The 17,942-nt window shown below is 59.3% G+C and overlaps 3 protein-coding genes across 3 annotated transcripts; 1 reads left to right on the forward strand and 2 right to left on the reverse strand.

Annotated features, from left to right (window-relative positions):
- Positions 1–317: 317 nt before the first annotated feature.
- BESB_006410 (cytochrome c1, heme protein) lies at positions 318–3,931 on the reverse strand (the record flags this gene model as incomplete). The annotated part of the gene is made up of 6 exons (XM_029359396.1): positions 318–503; positions 906–1,153; positions 1,376–1,568; positions 2,059–2,248; positions 2,742–3,040; positions 3,851–3,931. The coding sequence occupies 6 exons, from the start codon at positions 3,929–3,931 to the stop codon at positions 318–320; spliced, it is 1,197 nt and encodes a 398-aa protein (XP_029222309.1).
- A 2,199-nt stretch (positions 3,932–6,130) lies between these two features.
- Positions 6,131–9,187, reverse strand: BESB_006420 (uncharacterized protein; the record flags this gene model as incomplete). The annotated part of the gene is made up of 1 exon (XM_029359397.1): positions 6,131–9,187. The coding sequence occupies one exon, from the start codon at positions 9,185–9,187 to the stop codon at positions 6,131–6,133; it is 3,057 nt and encodes a 1,018-aa protein (XP_029222310.1).
- Positions 9,188–10,573: 1,386 nt separating this feature from the next.
- Positions 10,574–17,942, forward strand: BESB_006430 (uncharacterized protein; the record flags this gene model as incomplete). Its single annotated transcript, XM_029359398.1, has 13 exons — positions 10,574–10,822; positions 11,325–11,528; positions 12,108–12,526; positions 12,682–13,166; positions 13,380–13,550; positions 14,109–14,281; positions 14,511–14,709; positions 14,818–15,132; positions 15,336–15,694; positions 16,120–16,216; positions 16,400–16,494; positions 17,105–17,170; positions 17,715–17,942. 13 exons carry the CDS (start codon positions 10,574–10,576, stop codon positions 17,940–17,942), a joined length of 3,060 nt encoding a protein of 1,019 aa, XP_029222311.1.

Raw genomic sequence — 17,942 nt, forward strand, 5'->3', positions numbered from 1 at the left:
CGATCCTTCTAACCTCGTTTCGGCCGCCCACGCCTACGAAGCCCTCCAGCTCGTCTGCTCGGGGCCTTCATTCACCTTTCGCCAACCCCCCGCCTCACAGACCGTTGCCTCTGCCTCGCTCCCTCGTTTCGAACGACTCGCTTTCTGCCACCTTGTCTCCTCTACGGAAGAAAGGATGCTAAAATGGGAAGCCGCTCACGCTCTGCAGGGCGGAGTACTCGGCTCGCCTCTCGGCATGCCCACATCTACGCAGACACCGCCGGGAAAGAGTTCCGTTTTCAGTCGACGACGTGCGCCGACCTCGACCTGCTGGTCCTTTACAGGTACTTCAGCTTTCCGAAGTCGATGCGGCGGGTCGCGTACATGGCCCAGTTGAAGCGCCACCACAGAGTCATCAGAACGGTGCCGATCGCAATGGCACTGACGCACTTCAGGCCGTAGAGTTTGCGCTCGTCCGCGGTCGGCTCGGTCGCCCAGGTCAAGAAGTTCACAACGTCCTTTGACTGAAGCAAGCACACACACATCTCAAACGCGCGAGGCCTGAACACGCCACGCGCTTCGCGCATTCGCGCCTTGGGCGCGAAAAAACATACGGTGGGTAGCCTCCGCGAAAGCGATCTCCACACAGACGCCTCCGTCTACTACGGACTGACGCGGTAAAACGCCTGGCGCCCCAGTTCGAGTTGATCTGTGCATGCATCAGCAGAAATGCCTGGGTTGCTCGCACCACGCCCGCGGCGCTGACCCTCTGCTGCAGTACGTCGCGGGGGCAAAGGCCTCCGCGCCCACTGTCTTCCGAGCGACACGCATTCTTCCACCTACGACACAACTGCGTCTCCATGCCTGCATCTGGAACAGCAGCCGACTCAGCCCCCCCTAAGGTGCGTGTAGAACCAACTGTTTACCATCTGAGAGATGTTGCAGGGCGTGCCGTCTTCGTAGTCGATCATTTCGTCCATGAGGGGAGGAGGCATCGCAATGGCGTTGCCGGGGAACCAGACATTCCAGTAGAGACCGGGGCGGAGCTCCACACCCTCAGGCGGATCGCGGTAGCCGCAGAGCAGAGCCATGAGGTAGTCGGGTCCGAAGTGGCGTGCGGCGGTGATCAGCGAGAGATCGGGCGGGTAGGCGCCTCCGTTGGCGTAGCGAGCCGCTGAGAAGAAAACAGAGCGCGGCAAACACAGACCAAAGCATAGTACGAAGCTGGGCGTCGGTCGGCAGTGCGCACGCAAGAGTCACCGAGAAGGAAAACACTTGAAAACAACACGGGAGATCGCACAAACACGGCGCGTTTGCATCGGCACGTGTCCGCGCGGCCCACAAACGCTTCACTCGCCAAGACCCGGCAACTAGAAGTTTCGAGCCGTCAACTGACCTTCTTCGTTGGGGTACGGGGAAGGGAACGCGTCGCCCAACACACCAGGCCGCGTGTACATCTCGCCCTCGTCGCTGGGGCCGTCTGTGACGTCGTACTCGGCCGCGATCTGCTTGACACGCTTCTCAGGGAGAACTTCGCCAACGAGGTGGCGGAAGTGCAGCTGCTCCATGGAGTGACATGTCGCGCAGACCTGCGTGCATCACACACCCGAGAAGCAGCGAAGCAGTGAGACAAGGCCTTCTTGAAGCGACCATCTCTCAGACGACTAGCTGTCGGCTGTTTCTGGGGAGTACAGACTACGCGGCGTGGCTCACGTTCGCAGAACGCCAGGGGATGCGGTCGCGCCCAACCGACGGCGGCCAGAATTCCCGCGCGAGGCTGCCCCCTCTGCAGCACATCCGCCGCACTCCCAAGCCCACGAGCTGCCTCTTGCTCCGCCCGCGAAGGACATGTTTAAAACACACACGCCGCTTCGCTCCGCTACGCGCCCTTTACGCTCCACGCCGCACCAAACATCGAGGCCAGGACCTGCCTTTGGGCGCGTGGATTCAGTCGACGCGGAGACGACTCCCGTCGTCAGCGCTCACGCGTGTGCAGCGCGCCTCCGCCGAGTGAGCCGCCTCGCCTACGAGCGGTGCGCTTCACACGGGCTGCGTTGGCAGCGCTCTTCCTTTCCTCACCTTGCGGTAGACTTCGTAGCCGCGGCGCACCGAGGGAATATCGTGCGAGTGGAACAGAGACTTGAACCAGAAGGGGTAGCTGGGAGGGTGAGGCGGCTCCTTCTCCAGGCACCACGCAACAGGGCGGCGTTGGTAAAAGTAGTCGTGCACAAACGACGCCCCCAGGGCGACAGCCAGATACACCGAGAGGCTGAAGCGGAGGAAACGCCGAAAGACAGAAACCAGATGAGAGCAAGTCCGCCAAGGTCACACAGGACGCCCTCCCTTGAGCGCGTGCAGCTCGCATGTTCATCTCAAATGACGTTCACTCCAGCTCTGAGACTCCTGCCAGTTCCTCGTATTCTGAAGAAGGATCTCCCCCACGTTGTGCAACTTGGGAGACGCACAACGTAAGAGGCCAACTTTCCCTTTCCTTCGACGCCCTCGTGGGCGCCCAATGGGCGTCTGTACACATCTGCGCGCGACGCCACCTATTTCTCCGTCTCCGCGGCGACGCATGCATGCAAGGACTCGCCGCTAGCCTGCCGCGATCTGCTACGACCCCCTACCAGCAAGCCACACAAAGAACGCCCCCCCTCCCACCCCCGCGGCCCTGAGTCGAACCGGGGCGCCAGCCGGCCGCGCCTCGGGTGCCAAGACGAAGACGCGAGGCAGCTCGCCACGAGCTCTCCACAGCAACGTACCTCTGGTAGCGAAATTTTCTTCGCTCCTCCTGCTCTTGCTCCGTGTAGGGCTCGAAGTGGCGGGCGAGCCGCTGCTGCTCGTGAGCGGTGGGGAGGTAAAAGTCCGCGCCCTCGACAAGAGTTCCGCGGCTGATTTGGCGCTTGTAGTCCACCGCGGGGATCGCGTACGCGCCACTCGGACGCAGCCGATCCAAGACGACCTGGTTGTGCGCCTGGAATTTCTTGTTCAGAGCCACAGACTCGCTGTAGACTTGCTTCTCGTAGGACTTGTTCCAGTGCTGAATCAGCTGCTGCCGCCACTGCGAAGAAAGCACACACAGAGAAAACGCACGCATAGAGTGCACCCTGGAGCTGAGGAAAGCAAAGAAGCGTGCGGAAGACTCGGAGTTATGGTTTAAATGGGGGGAAACGTGGCGAAGGAGGCGAGCGGAATGCGCGGCAAAGCCAGCGCAGAGAAGAGAGAACAGAAAACGTGGCGAAGGGAAGTCGCTGGCTGAAGGGCGCGGCCAACGTTGGCAAGAAGGGGTACAGCGAAACATGAGCTGTGCGATTAAAGAAAACCGGATTTGGAGCTTCCTCCCTCCTGTTCACTTCGAGACGCGAAGAACTGCGTTCAGCCACGAGCGTCCACATGAGCATCGACCGCAGGACCGCCGCGAGAAGGCTTTCGGCGTCTTTGCGCGTCACAAAGTGTTTCCTTCCGTCTTCCCATCCGTTTGAAAAGCTTTCCTTCCTCTTTTCGCTGCTCTGCGCTTCTCTGTGCCAGACGGCCGAAGAGGAAGGCGCATCACGCAGCAAGCACATAGAATCGAAGAGGACCAACGAACCCCCACTTCTCTTTGACAAGATTCACCGCACGACAAACAACACGGCTTCGGCAATCCCTCCTTTGTCACGTTTCAACGGGAGTCCGGGATGCGGCGCTGCTGCTCCACACCCTCCCCCCCTCCCCCTCCATTTTCTCGCGCCTCGTCGATTCACTTGCGGAAGAATCAGGAGAAAGAGGCGCGCGCGAGTCATCTGCAACTCGAAAAAATCCTCAAACGACGCTGGTTTCGTATGTCGGTTTGCATGCCCCGTGGCTTTCTGGTGAGCGAGCTTGTGCGTACCTGAACTGGAACCTTCAACCAGAGCCTATCCTTGTAGCCGGGGAAGAGCTTGTTGAGAGCGCCGCCACCGCCGCCTCCCATCGTGAAAAAATGTACAAGAGACAGAAAGGAAAGGAGGAGGTCGAGGAACGAGGATTTTGCAAGAAGAAGCGAGGCGCGGCGACACACTAACGAGAGTCTCCCGGCGCAGAACAACGACAAAGGGGCGCAAGTTGCACTGGAGGGCGAAGCGGCCCGTTTTTTTCGGCAGAGGGGGGAAAAGGACGAAAGAACAAGACCAAGTGGATGCGAAAGTGGGAAGACAGAAGAAAAGATCGACGAGGAAAAGGCACAGGGGTGTAAATCAGCTCAGAGGAAAGAAAGACGTGGCGAAGGAAGAAAAAGAGAGACTTATACATGTATACAGCAGCACCCATACACGCACGTCCACGCACAGATGCATACACAGCATACAGGTTTTGTATGTGTTCAGAGTTCCTGGGTCATGCTGCGTCGGGAAAAAAGGAGCGCCTCACCGAACAGTGTTTCCGGATTTTTCGTCAGCATGTTCCTCGCAGCTGAGCGAGAGAGGCTGCCCCCATCTGCCTTTTCCCGGCTTCCGCCTCGACAACCAGGAGACATTTTGAGACGAAATTCGCCCTTTAGTAGGGCAGCCGGATGCTCCTTCTGCGTGCCTCGCCCGCGGACACGGGCGACCCTTCCTTCTCGCGCCAGCCGGCCTCTGAAAACATGCAGGATGCATGCGCCTGAGCCGACCAGCCGTAGCAGACGCAGGAAAAGAAACAGACTGAACGGCGGACTCACATTCGTGACCTCGGTTTTGGCTCAACGCGTACAGTTTTCTCCGCACTTGAAAAGCACATGCAGCGGAACTCCCGGTTTCTGCAGTTTCGCGCGCTGCGAGGTGGCAGCAGGAGGCGAACCGGGGACTCGGCGGCGGGCTACCCGGCTGAGGCAGCTGACAGCCCCCTGTGTCCGCGAGGCCGCGGCTGCGTGAAAAAGGAAACCAGAGATCCGTTCGTGTGATGCGTCTGAAGTCACTAAAGACGCACGTGCCACGCATCGAGCCGGCTGCTGGCAGATGTCCAGGGAGGAGCACTGCGCAGCTTAGCAGCCACGCGAAAGAGTGTAGCGGAACACGACCCACTCGTTTGATCTAACCCCGCGCGCACAATCATCCAACCAGATATGTGCCGTTGCTTTACAACAAAGAGGCCAGTATCGTTGACGGGAGATGCTGGCGGAAGGCTCCTCCGCTCAGCGTTAGTGTGAGCTTGACAGATCAGCTTTACTGACACGGCTGCTTCTTGCGGTATTTTGATTTTCAGCTGGCGCACTAGCCTGACCGAGACGTGGAAGATGATCGTGCGTCGCGGACGGCGTCGAAATAAGCAGAACTGCCACAAGCACCACTTCAGCTGCCTCGCCTTGTATGCCGTAGTATTCGAAGACTGCGCCTGGCGTGACAGAAAACGCGCGTGTGTAGCACTAGCTATAGATGACGTCAGCCTGCCCGCTCCCGCAGACACGGAAGTGGTAAACAGACCAACGGAAGAGAATCCCGGGACAGTGCGCCATGGAAATAGGGTGTACCACTGGAGAGCAGCGGGGTCTGATGTGGAGTGCGGGACTCACATTTCGGGAGTGTGGCGGCTGCTGGGTCGTGGAACCACGCGAAAACTGCATATAGTGAGATCGACAGCTTCGCAATCTCGAAGAAGTGCAAACCACACACTCAAAGAGGGGCACACCGCGCTGAGTCCATGCACCACCCATGCTCTCTGTTTCGCGTTTTACTGCAGTGGCGTTTCGAGATCCGCAGGTACAGTGCATTCTTCAGCAAGTCACTCTTTGTGCCTAAACCGTGGAACTCCGGAAACTGTGATGTTTGTAGTACTTCGACGAGAACTGCCACAAGCATTCAGCAGATCAGCGCTGATCAAGAGTGGAGCCAAGCTTGAAATGAACAGATGAGGATGCTTCCACTAGAGAGCATCTTGAATCTGGGAAACGAAAAAATCGGCCTTCCGCAGCTACGCGGACGGCCTCTGTGCAGTCCACGCTCGCATCAAAGAAAACGAGTAGGCCGTAGTTCAGAAGATCAACCTCCCTGTTAGACCATGCAATCATTCGCGGCACCCCCTCGACCCCAGGCACACACTCTGAAGTCCCCACTGCCTTGCATCATCGATCTAGTTGGAAGAAGAGGCTTGATAGTACTACCGAATGGGCATCTCGGATTGCTTGCCTCAGATCACGTCCGCCTCCGCCCACACGTATTCAAAGAAGGGATCGAATGGCTCGCCATTGTACCGCGAAGAATGTCACCCAGCCGTACCGCGTTTTCAAGCTCTCAGCCTCCACTGGCTTTGAGTGTCGGAGCGCGTCCTCGATTTCCCCCTTCATCTGCAACTGCAGAGTTCTGTCCGTCGTCCTCAGCACACAACTCAACTCAAGGTCCCTGCGCTCGGCTCGCTCACTGAAATTCGAACTCCCAAACACCGTCACGTACGGCAAGGAGGCCGGCAGTTCCTTCGCCTTACTTCCCGCTGCCTGGCTGTCTGCAGGGCGCAGCGGGTCGATGGACACTTCCCAGCAGGGGCGATGGGCTCCGCTTTTTTTCGCGTCTTCTGTGCACGCCATTCGGCGTTCCTCCTTCTGAACCTCGATACACACCCCTTCCGAACCGTGAAACGCAGTCCTCTGGTGGGCGGTATCGCCGTCTGCCTGAAGAGATGACCGCTCTTCAGGTCGCCGCTGTGCGGAACTTCGTCTGTGGCGAGATGTGACATCGAGTCCCGCCTGAGCCCCCTCGTCAGCGGGACGGCACCCGCTGTCCTTCCCGTTTCCCCTGTCGTCTGCGTTCGCGAGCAACCACATACCTTTCGTGTGAAACGTCCACCCCGGCCTGCAGTACTCGAACACCACAGAGTCTGACCCCGGGCGCCGGGCATCCGACAGCCCTTCTCTAGACGCGTCAGTGAATTCACGAGTTCCTAGCTTGAGGCACGCACTCTGTGTTTCAGCATCCTCTGCTCCACTTCCCCGTGTGGCGCTGCGAAGTGGCTCGCGCTTCGCTGCGAGGAACGCAGTGTCCGTGGGCGCCGCGGCGGCCCGTTTCAGCGCGCGAGCGACTTGGTAAGCTAGATACGCATAGGCTTCGGGGATGTACCGTGACACCCCTCTGGACTTAAAAAAGCTATTTGCCTGCGGTGCGGCGGTGATGACAATCAGTTTTCGCGTTTTCAGCATCTGGTCGAATGCGCTTGGTAAGACTTTTGAAGCATCCCGCGCCGCCTCCCTACTCTCAGGCTGCCCATCTGCCGCGTTCACTCGCTGTCTACACAAAGCACTAATGCTTCTCAGCAGCCGGGTAGGCAGATTCAAATACGGGGAAGCCAAGACCATGCTAGGAGAGCTTCCCCTCGACGATGTGGTGTATAGTGACTCAGTGTCGCCTGTGTGCCCGTTAGAAGCGTCAGCGTCAGCCTTCACTACTGACTCTGCGCCCGCGGACAAAAAGCTCTCTTCTTCACACCCAATCGGCGCCCCAGCATGTGACTCGCCTCTCGCGGGTTGCCGCGTCGGGCTTCGAGTTTGACTCGCGCCGTTCCCCCCAGCCTCCATGACAATCTCGTCAAGCACCCGCGCGAGATCCTCCACCGGCGGGTGAGTGAACCCAGCCTGGAGGGCAAGCTCGAGCGTACAGACATCCGTTTCTCCTCCACTCCCCCGCACGGCCTCGGGAAGTTCCTCTCTCGGCACGAGAGGCGTCCACTGCCCCCCCTGCGCTCTCTCCACCGAATCACAGGCCTGCGGCAGCCGACTGTCACCCGCCTCCAGAGCGCGCTCGCCTTCCCGCGAAAGGCCTCTCGCCTGGGGCTCTCTCCCGGGCCTCGGGGGAACCTGACGCCCTGAGACGGCGCATGCAGACGCGGTTGGAGGGGCGGCCTCACTTGCCAGAGGAGCGGGCGAGAAATTGGGTAAAGCGGGGGGAGCCGCGGCGGAATCCGAGCGAATCCCCGCGCATGCCGCACGAAGGACGCGTTGAAAGTCGCGCGAAAAGGTCTCTGGATCGCTGACGGGGTTGTGTGTTTCTGTGAAGCCTGCATCCCAAACAACCTCGTACTCTTCACCTTCATGTCCGGCGGCGCTCCGTGAGGCTGCCGGGGGCTCCTCCCCATCCGGCGACCCGGCCGTCGCCCCCCTTCGGGTCTCGGGGTCGCCCCCCGTCCCGGACCCCTGCGTCTCCCGCTTTCTCCTGAGAGAAAAGCTTCCCTTCTGCGTCGCTTGGACGATCGCATGAACTGCGTCGGCGACGGCCGCGGCGTTGACGACGACGTACCGATCTGCGCGGTTGACGAGGTACTCCCCGCTGAAGTTTGCCCCCGTGAACAAAACGGCGTCATCCACAACGAGCGCTTTCATGTGTTGGACCCCCACTACTTCGTTCAGGCGCGGGGGGAGCCAGCGCCCCAGGAACGTCGACGAGACCAGAGGATTCCGGAGGAAACTGACGCGGACGCTGGCGGCCGCAGACTCCCCCACGCTGGGCAGAGAAGAGGCGCCCGCGAGATGAGAAGAAGGCCCTGCCGCGCTCCCCTCAGTGAAGGCGGCGGCCGCATGAAACGTCATCGCGCCGCTCGCGTCGGCGTCGTCGCTGTGGGTGTGACGCGAGAAACGCCTGGAGGATGCCGGAAACGCGTTGGGCTGTGGAGCGTCCACGGCAGACTCGAGTGCCTCGCCGACCGCGAGTAGAGGCGCGAGAATCGAGGCAGAGGAATCCCCACTCTTGCCATCTTTTCGTGTGCCTCTCAAGTGATCGATTAAGATGTCAACCTGCAAACGCCTTCCGCGCTCACCTCCTCCTGTCCTGTTGTGCCACGAAGACACTCCGCTTCTCGCACGGCCGCAGGCACTCTCTGCTGTTTCTTTTTCCGCGCCTTCTTCGCCTCCATCCGCCGCTGCTTCTCTCGCTTCAGCTCCGGCTTGCCTGCACAGCGTTGCGCCACCGATGTCTCTCGCCGTCTCGTTTGTCAAATCTTCTTGCAGCGTCGCTTCACAGCGTTTCCGCGTTCCTGCCGCGTCTTCCTGCCACAGAAACGGGTTCGAAGGGCACTTCTCTGGCGGCCTCTGCTCGGCAGAAGCGACCTCGCGGATTCGGCGGCTCAAGAGGTCGACGAGAAACCGCTCCCTCGGACCAGTGCCGATGTAGAGCGCCGCGAGCACTACGCGACGCTGGGCGCGAGAAATGAGGAAGGACGAAACCTGAAAAAAGTGCGAGGGAGTCCTCAAGAAACGCACGCAACGAGGTGGGACTTCAAAGCGGAGCCGCATCGCTGCACGCGCTTCCGGAGCACAACAAAACAAGAACCTGCCCAGACAGGAAACCATACGTCCAGCCACCCACATATGCGGGCATCTATGTACGAAATGCAATTATAGGCCAAGCACAGGCATGTTGAGATATATGTATGCGGATACGTAAACATATGGACGATGGACTACATGCATCAGTCACACCGAGTCTCTCTCGCTGGCGTTCCTCTGGCGACAGTTCAGTGAGGAAGAACAGACGACCTGACTCTGCGCACAGAAGGCGCATCCGCGGAGGAGAGGGCCGACGAGCGCCAACTGTGAAAAGGAGGGAGGAAAAAGACGAGAAAAAACGTCGAGCAGGCCGCTGAAGGAGGACAACACACGTGGAACAGCCGTATCTCCACGCTGGAACGCATATCCGACTCAAAAGCGGAGATATTTTCGCCACGAGCAACACGGAGATATACAAAAGGTAGAATGTGGGAAAGGTTCCGGGCGACGTGCTACTATGCGCGGAAAGAGAAGACTGCATGCGAATGAGTCGCAAGCAACACAACGCAGACAAGGCAGAGCCTACGAAGCGACTGACTCCAGCAGAAAAGCTCAAAAGTTACTTAGAACCCAACAAACCCGTGAAAATACCTCACGTAGGCAATTGTAGATAAGGCCTGCGACTAAAAAACATTTAAACAGATATATTTCTGTTCATATACGTGCACAGATGGACTCCGTTTTTGACGGCACAACATTGGAGGCGTGGCAAGTCGAGCTCACATGTGCAGTCCTTGCTGGCGCACAACGCTTGCTTGGCGAAGACAGATCCAGCTTACCTGCGAGAGAAGAAGAGTGGGAGATGGCCCTCCTTTTTACGTTTCCGACCTTGAAGAGACACTTTTTTGCAGCCCTATTGAGTCTTTGCGAGTCCACGCGTGCATGCGCGCTGTCGTGTCAGCGAGTTGCTTTCGCGGGGACGAACTTTTGTTGCCAGTTCTCTCTTTTCTCTCTGTAGACGGCCAATTGTTTGTCGCTTGCTTTCTTTCTGCGACTCAGGGCTTCTTCTCCCCCCTCTGCGACGATTCGCTCTCTCTTTTCTCTCCTTCTTTCTCGTCTCCTTTCCGCCAGCCCCTGGTGCAGCGCCGTCTCTCCGCCGCCGGCGTCCGTCTCCATCGCGTGTGGAAGTCCACCCGCCTCCTGTGTCTTCCTTCCTTCCCTGTTTCAGTTCGCGGGCTCGCGGCCTTCTTTTTTACCCTACTGCGGCTCAGCTTCTCCCTCTAGGCCCTTTTGAACGTGCCTCGGCGCCGAGTTTTGCCGCAATTCCTCTCCTTGACCTGTGCTTGGCTGCTGCCCGTCCACACGCAGGCATGCAGCGCGGACTTACGAGCTTCTGCAGCAGCTCGGGGCAGGATGGAGGAGTCGCAGGTGGTCGTGGGTCGGATCGCGGAGGGGTTCCAGGGGGTTTCCGTGGGCGGCAAGCAGGGCACCTTCTTCTTGACGTCGCGGGCACTCGCGTTTGTCGCGCAGTCGCAGAACGACGGTCACGCGGGCGAGGAAGCCGGGCAAGTCGCTCAGCAGCATGACGCAGTCTTCGAGCTTCATCTCTTCGTCTGGTTCCAGCAGTGGACTTCGACGGAGAGATCCAAAAAAAGCGCAAAAGTGAGCAACCGATACAGACGCGGTCAGACACAGACGCGGTCAGACACAGACGCGGTCAGACAGACACGCGGAGAGACACACACTTGGAGACAGACACTCTAAAGGCGATCCGTGCTCAGGCGCGTAGCTAGGCCGTGCGATAGGACCTGCGTGAGTTGCTCGCTCGACACCAGCGAGTCTGTCTTTTTCTTTTCTCCAGCGCGGCGCTGGCAGTTCACCCGTCCCCTCGCCGGGCGCTCCTTTTCTTCGTTCGCATGGTTCCTCTCCGGCCGCTTCTCAGGGGCTTGGCTGATCCACCAGGCTGCTTGAAGCGAGAAGATGGAGGGAGCAGCGTCCGCCGCCTCCGTCCCTCCGCTGGGGCCACCCTGCAGTCCGGCGTCTGCCGTCTGTGACTCTCTGCAACCCCCCCTCCCCGCCCCTTCTTGTCTCGTGGCTCTCTTGGCTCTTCTCTCCCCGTCCCGAGCCTCGCGTGTTTTGTTTTCTGCGGTTGTGCTGTGCGTAGGCGCGCCTCACCTTCTCGAACGCGTCGGCGCTGCCCTCATCGGCCGTCGGTCTGCCGGTGGCGAGCACAGCAGTTCTCGACTTTGGCGCAGACCGCGGAAAAATGGACGCCGCATGCAATCTGCTGCAGCAGCTTCACGCAGCCGAGCGCCAGCGACACCCCCGGCAGCTGCCGCTCCAGCTGGTCGCCTTCCCCGCCCGGGAGGTAGGCCCCGGCCAGCCATCGCCCGCTGACGCGATGCAGAGACACAAGGCATCCACGTAGTTTTGCTTCACGTGATAAGGCTACAACTCTAAGTCTCCATGTGACAGAGGCAGCAGTGCGCACCTGCCCACGGTTTTTCCGCGCAGCCTTTTTTGTTTCCCTCACTGGGTCGAGACCTGTCTCGAGTAAACGGGGACTGGCGCATAGGTGTGTTTCTCGGTTCATAGCTTCCTGTGAGTTGCTGTGGCGTGGAAGACGAATTTACCGTGTGCCGCGCCTTGCCTAGTTGCGGAATTCAATTGCAAGAAGTCTCTGCGGCGATGGGTACCTGTTGACGCGTGCGTGTATGTTCGCGAACGCGCTGAGAGCAGCATGCGCCCTTGATTCTCGTTGTTGCTCCGCGGGTGAAGCCTGAGCCAGCCGACCCCCGTTTCCCCTCTCCCGCTTGTCTGGCGCATTGGCCGTGATGAGTAGGCGGGCGGCCGGGCCTCGTGTGCTGTCTCTTCTCTGCGCTGCTTTCTGCGACATGTTCGTGCCGTTGCCTTCTGGGGTCTTCTGCTCGCGGGGCTGCAGCTGCAGGCTTTTCTAGACGAGTTGAAGTTGGCGCTGGAGCTGCCCACTGCCTCGTCGTTGCGTCTCACGCCTTCGCTGTCCTACCTGCTCCTTCCGCCGTCTTCAGTTTCTGCCGGGGAGTGGGAACCTCTGTCCCCGCTCCTGGCCGCCCCGGCTTGCCAAGAAAGTGAGCGCGCGCCGGCGCCGCCGACCGGTGGCGCGCCTGCAAGCACTCCGGGGAGTGTACGTACACCGGCCGCGCTGCCCCCGGGGGCAGATGTACGTACACCCGGCGGAGAGGGCGCGAGTCAGCTCCAGGGCTCCGCTCACGCGGCGAAGAGGCCGCTTCCTTCGGCTGGGCGCGCGGTGGACGAGGAAGGCACTACGGGATCGGAGGCGAAGCGCGTTAGAGTCACTCCTTCCGGAGCTGCGCCCGATCTGCCCAAGTGAGTGAAAGAAGACGGAGAGCGGTGAAAAGCGTTTCTACGCAGACGTCGCCGGCACTGCTGTGGGCCTGCATTCAGGGTCATGGGACGCGCTGGTGCATCGCAAGCCAGCGCTGCGCACTCGCGTTTGTTCGATTTCCCCTCTGCCTCTGCAGGACGACCCGGCCCCGCGAACCGCCTGCTGCGGCTTCGGCGCCGGTGTCCGCGGCTCCCTCTGCGCCTCGAGGCCGCTCTGCTTCTTCGCCGGCCGCCGAGGCGCCGGGGCCTTCTCGACGTCTGAACCTGCAGGCCCTGGAGCGGCTGGAGAGTCTGCGGGAGGCGCGCGAGCGGCGGGCGGCTCAGCGCAGTTTGCTGGCGAAGAACGCCGTCCTGCGCAGTCTGTACCTTTTCCTCGTCGGAGACCCCGAAGAAGACGAACAACCTGACCTCACCGGCGGCGACTCGGGGTCGCTCGAGAGCAAGGGCGACGATGACGCGACCGCGAGAGAAGGCCGCCGAGCCGACGCTGCACAGAGGAGCGGGGCGGGTGGCGCGGGCAAGCACGGACGAACGGCTCGCGCGCCAGGGAAAGTCCTGAGCCCCGAGGAATTCTGGAAGCTCCACGAAACCGACCTCGTCGCGCACCGCATGCAGCTCGCGCGTAAGGGAGAGGGAGACGCTGGGAGACGTTCCTGTCGAGCGGCCACTCGTCGTGGCGGCTCGGGTGCCATGCAGTTCTCACCGCTGCGTGGTGGGCAGAGGCCCGCTGGGCGTTTCTGCCATCTTCTGCACTCGACTCCGCACTGTGCTTGTTTTTTAACGCACTCCGAGGCAGTGAGTGAAGGCTCTTCCTCGGTGTTGTGCGTCTTTGCAGCGGACCCCCCGGCGTCGGCGTTCCTCATCCGCCCGCCGCAGTTCGAATACGTGGGAAGCAGCGGCACAGAAAAGCCTGCGTCGCTCGTCGACTGCACTGAGCAGATGCTGGATGCGATTCTCAAGGAAGACCCGCGCATCAGCGAGGTGTACAGACAGCTTGTGGCCGCCGGTAAGAAAGGCTTAAAACCTTATCGGTAAAACAAAATCTGCGCGCGCATCTACTCACAATACATGCACATGCCAAGAGATTTACCGGCGTGGGCGTGAGTGTGTGCGACCAGAGGCACATTCGGTGGGTACTGCATTCCATTTTCTTCTCAAGTTCCTGTATGTGTGCTCGCCGCTCTCTCTCGTTGGTCTTTTCTGGTGGAGTCGCGTGTGTTTCGTGCTTCCGCGTCGTTCTGCGCCGATCCCACCATGGCGTGTGAACTCCCGGCTCGCACTCACTCGCGTGAACACGCCATTCGAAAACGACGCTCAGTCTGCACTGAGTTGAGACGCCGCTTTTTCCATCGAAGCATCGGCTTTCCGGAGCCTGTGCTGTGTTGTCCACGTGCATAATTACATATATATATATCTGTATATACATGTACTTACATGTATATATACTTTTATGTATACATGTATGTATGTGCGCATACATGACGCTTCTTTGAGTTTTTAGAGATCGGCCTTGTTTCAAGATCGCGCGGGCGGCGTGTCTGTTTCGTCCTTTTCTTCGTTGCAGGCAGGATGACAAGGGAGAAGTTCTTCGAGCGGCTGTTTCAGTCGAAGTACTTTCAGGAGTTCCTCGGCTTGCCTGCGCGCCAAGGCGCAGCGAGTTCAGCGGCCTTCGAGAGCCTCTCTGGAGATGACTCGGGCGCGCTCATCAACCTCTCCAATGCAGCGCCTCCTTTGCTTGTAAGGACTGATCGACCTGCTGAGCCTCAGCTCTGTGCCGGTCTTATGTCTTCTGTCGCATGCTCACGTACCTCCTTGTCTTTCATCTCATCCCACCGCTGCTTGGACTCAGACGCTTCCTCTTTTAGTCGCGGAGGTATGTGAGGATGCCCTCGACGTTATGGCTTGCCCTCTTGGTGCCCTGTTTTTCACCCGAGGTATCCTATCTTTTTGTTGTATTTCGTTTCAGGCGCCCTCGCCGCAAGACGTCCTCGACCTGGTGACGCCGTCGGAAGACTTGATTAGCACCGAGGCCTTTCGCCTGCGCGGCTTCGGCATCGCCGACGGCCTCAACTCGTTCAGCGGAGACCTGGTCGATTCTCTTGACGCCAAAATGAGCGCGTCGTCTCCGTCTTCGGCAGAGATTCAGACAGACGCCGCCGCAGCGGGTACGTCCGCTGCCAAGCGAAAAGGGACATAGACGCACCGCTGCGGCCCTACATGCGCGACAACACAAGCTTTATTTGACACAGCTTGGCTCTTTGTTCGTTTTGCAGGTCTCCCGGGCTTGCCGAGCGTGCGCCGCCCGCTTCGAAGTCGTCTTTTGGAGCGCTTCAACCGCCAGTCCCATCGCCTCCTTCTCCAGCAGATGCTGCCTCCAACCGCGGTCGCGGCGGCATCCCAGGTACCGCCGGGGCCTGGAGCCGTGGGCGCGAGCGCGACGGCCGGCGAGATCGAGAAGCTCCACGAGCAGCTGCAGCTGCTGGCTGAACAGGAGAAGCAGCTCGTCTCAGCCGAGCAGCAGACGAAGAAAGGCCAGCGGGGGCACGCAGAGGGCGCCGCAGTCTCGGGTCGTCAGCGGCTCGCAAGCGGTGAGAACAACTCGGTGGTCCGTATTTCATGCAAACGGGAGTCGTCTTCAGTATTCTAAGGCCTATAGTGTCTTTGTTTCTCCGATGTGAGGTATACATTTCTGGATATCCGATCATTCAACCGCGCGCGGCGCCTCGCCCTGTCTATTTCAGCGCGTCTGTTCTATATGATTTCTCTCCCCTCTCTCCTCTCTTCTAAGCAGGCTCCGCTTCGGAGAAGGCGTATCGGCTACTTGAAGATCTGCAGCTGAGCGACCTGGAGGCGCCGCAGCCTGTGCAGCACCAGCGCCTTGAAGTCAGCAGAAGACATCTCTACGCGGCTGGCAGTCGCGCGCCCTCCGCGGCGGCCGAAAAGGGCTCTGCACCCGCGGCGGCGGCGAGCGGAGGCGCCAAAAAGCCTGAAGCAGCGCCCGACGGGGGGACTGGCGGCGAAGACGGGCAGGTGCCGGTCAAGGCGAAGAAGGAGACTGAGGGGAGAGGGCAGAGACACGACGACGAAGAGAACCGGCGCCTCGCGCAAGCCTGGATCGCGAACGACGCGCCGAAAACTGAGGGCAGAACGGTAAGTCTGAGCGACGTGTCGGGAGCGAAATTTCGTGCTTTCTGTTCTTTGTGCTCCCCTCCCATGCGTGTGTTAGAGTGCAGCAGACCTGGTTGCGGCAGACGCTGCAAAGAGAGACCGACACACGTAGAAGGCGGCAAGAATCTTCCGCCTCCCTGTCAACCGGGGGGGGGAGGGGGTAAGGACGGCGCTCGAGAATGACCAACGTGGCGATGTCTCAGCCTCGTCGCTGTCGCCCTTAGCCGCGTGTTTCTGTTGCCCAGCACCGGTGCGCTTCCGTCTGTCTTAGCTCTCGCTTCAAGCCATTGACAGATCGCCAGTTTTTCTGCTCGATTGCTTCCGCGCCTCCGCGTCTCTTCGTCCCGCCTCCTTGTCGCAAGGCGCTTTGTCTTGTTTTCTTTCCCTGTTGTTGCGTGCATTTTTAGATCACTCCTGACGCCGCGCTGTACGAGAACGGGCGATACATGTTCGTCTTCAACACCAAGTTGTGTCAAAGCGAGAAGATGGCTCACGTCGCGACGCGTAAGTACAGCACGTCTGAAGTCGAGGTCAGTCTGGTTGGGTTCCCACTGCGAGCCAGGTATCCTGTTTGCGCTCGAGCTGCCGGCTGTTTTCTCTCCGGCGTTTGTTTTTCTCGCAGAAGCCACGCATGCGTCTTCTGCCTTGATGTTTGCCGCGGCGTCTACCTCGATTTTTTTCCTTCAGTGGACTACGAACCCGTCACAGTGAACGCCGTGCGGGCTCACCAGGCGCGGGTGACCGAACTGCTGCAGCACTTTTACGCCTCTGCGGTCCCTGACGTGAGTCTCAAATGCGAAGTCGCTGCAGATATTGACTGGTGTTCGCCCCCTTCTGCGCGGAGGACAGGGCGGCTGAAGCGCGGGAACGCGCAAACAGATATATGCAGAGACGAGCTTGAAAAAACACATTCCCTCCCTGCAGGCTGTAGCCGTAGACGGCTTACACAGTACAAATGTATATACATATACATACATATTTATCTATATATGCATGCATGTGTGTAGCTTTGATTACGCGGACGTGCGTATGCGCACGCACGCGTACGCCTGTGGAGCGCACCCCGGCTACCTGTTTTTTCTTTTTTTGTCGGCAGTTTTGTTTGCGGAGCGTGGCCTTCGGTCCTCTTCGTGGCATTCGTATGACGCCCCAGCAAGACTTCTCTGGACGTGTTTCGCACTTATGGTAGACGTGTAGATTCGTGGAACCTCTCTCTCGCGGGCTGGCTCTGTGACGCCCGAGGAGTGGGAGACGCGGCAGCGGAGACTTCGAAAGTACTGCTGGTCTCAATTCATTTGTTTGAGCTCTCGCGGGTTCGCCAACTTTTTTCCGCGTTACCCCCGCTTCGCTAGAGCATTTTGAAGCTTGCGGCCGCCGAATGCATGCGTACAGGAAGAAAAACGCGCTCGGATCATTCAGGCTCTTGACGCGACGAAGAACGAACTTGAGAGGACGCAAGTAAGGCAGCAGCAGCACATGATCTTCATTGCGGGGTATGTGCGCTGTAGAAGCTTCAGGCGAGTTGCCTGCCGAGTTAACTTCCAAGGTCGCATGAAAGCAGAGGCTAGAGATCTCGCCATTTCTTTGTCTCATTTTGTACTGACATCTCTATATATGTATGTTGTTTGTGTGGCTTAAATATATATAGGGTTTATATATATGGGTTCTATATATGTATATATGGAAGCAAGGGTCTGTACCCTGCGTACATGTGCGTAGGCAGTGTGAGATCTACTGGTGTATAGAACGTCTTTGCGGATTCTAGCGCTTTCCGTAACCGTCAGAGAACTCCACGAGCATGAGGGGGGCTACCCCCTCTTCGGCGGCACTGAATCGGCCGAGGCGTGGACGGCAAGACTTGTCTGTGTAACTAGAGAGGATACAGAGGCCAGCAAGCGATGCAACTACCGCAGGGCGGTAGCGACTTGGGGTTTGCCTTTCCGCATCGTTTCTTGCCGCGTCGACTGCATGCGTAATACCGTGGCTCCTGTGTGTGCTGCAGGAAAGCACGTTTGGGCCGTACACGGGCGCCGCGACAAAGGCCCTGTGCATGCCCCTTTTTGACCAGATAAATGCGGCGAAGCTGCATCACAGCAAACTCAAAAAGATGCTTTCTGACCTGCGGGCACAGAGAAAAGCGCACCACATGCGTCACGCAGCAGCCACGCATGCACAGTCCGCCTCTGCTCAGCCGAATGCTGCCCGGCCTGCCCTAACAGCCACGAATTAG

The sequence above is a fragment of the Besnoitia besnoiti genome, chromosome I (genome assembly GCF_002563875.1).
Source record: "Besnoitia besnoiti strain Bb-Ger1 chromosome I, whole genome shotgun sequence".
NCBI lineage: Eukaryota > Apicomplexa > Conoidasida > Eucoccidiorida > Sarcocystidae > Besnoitia > Besnoitia besnoiti.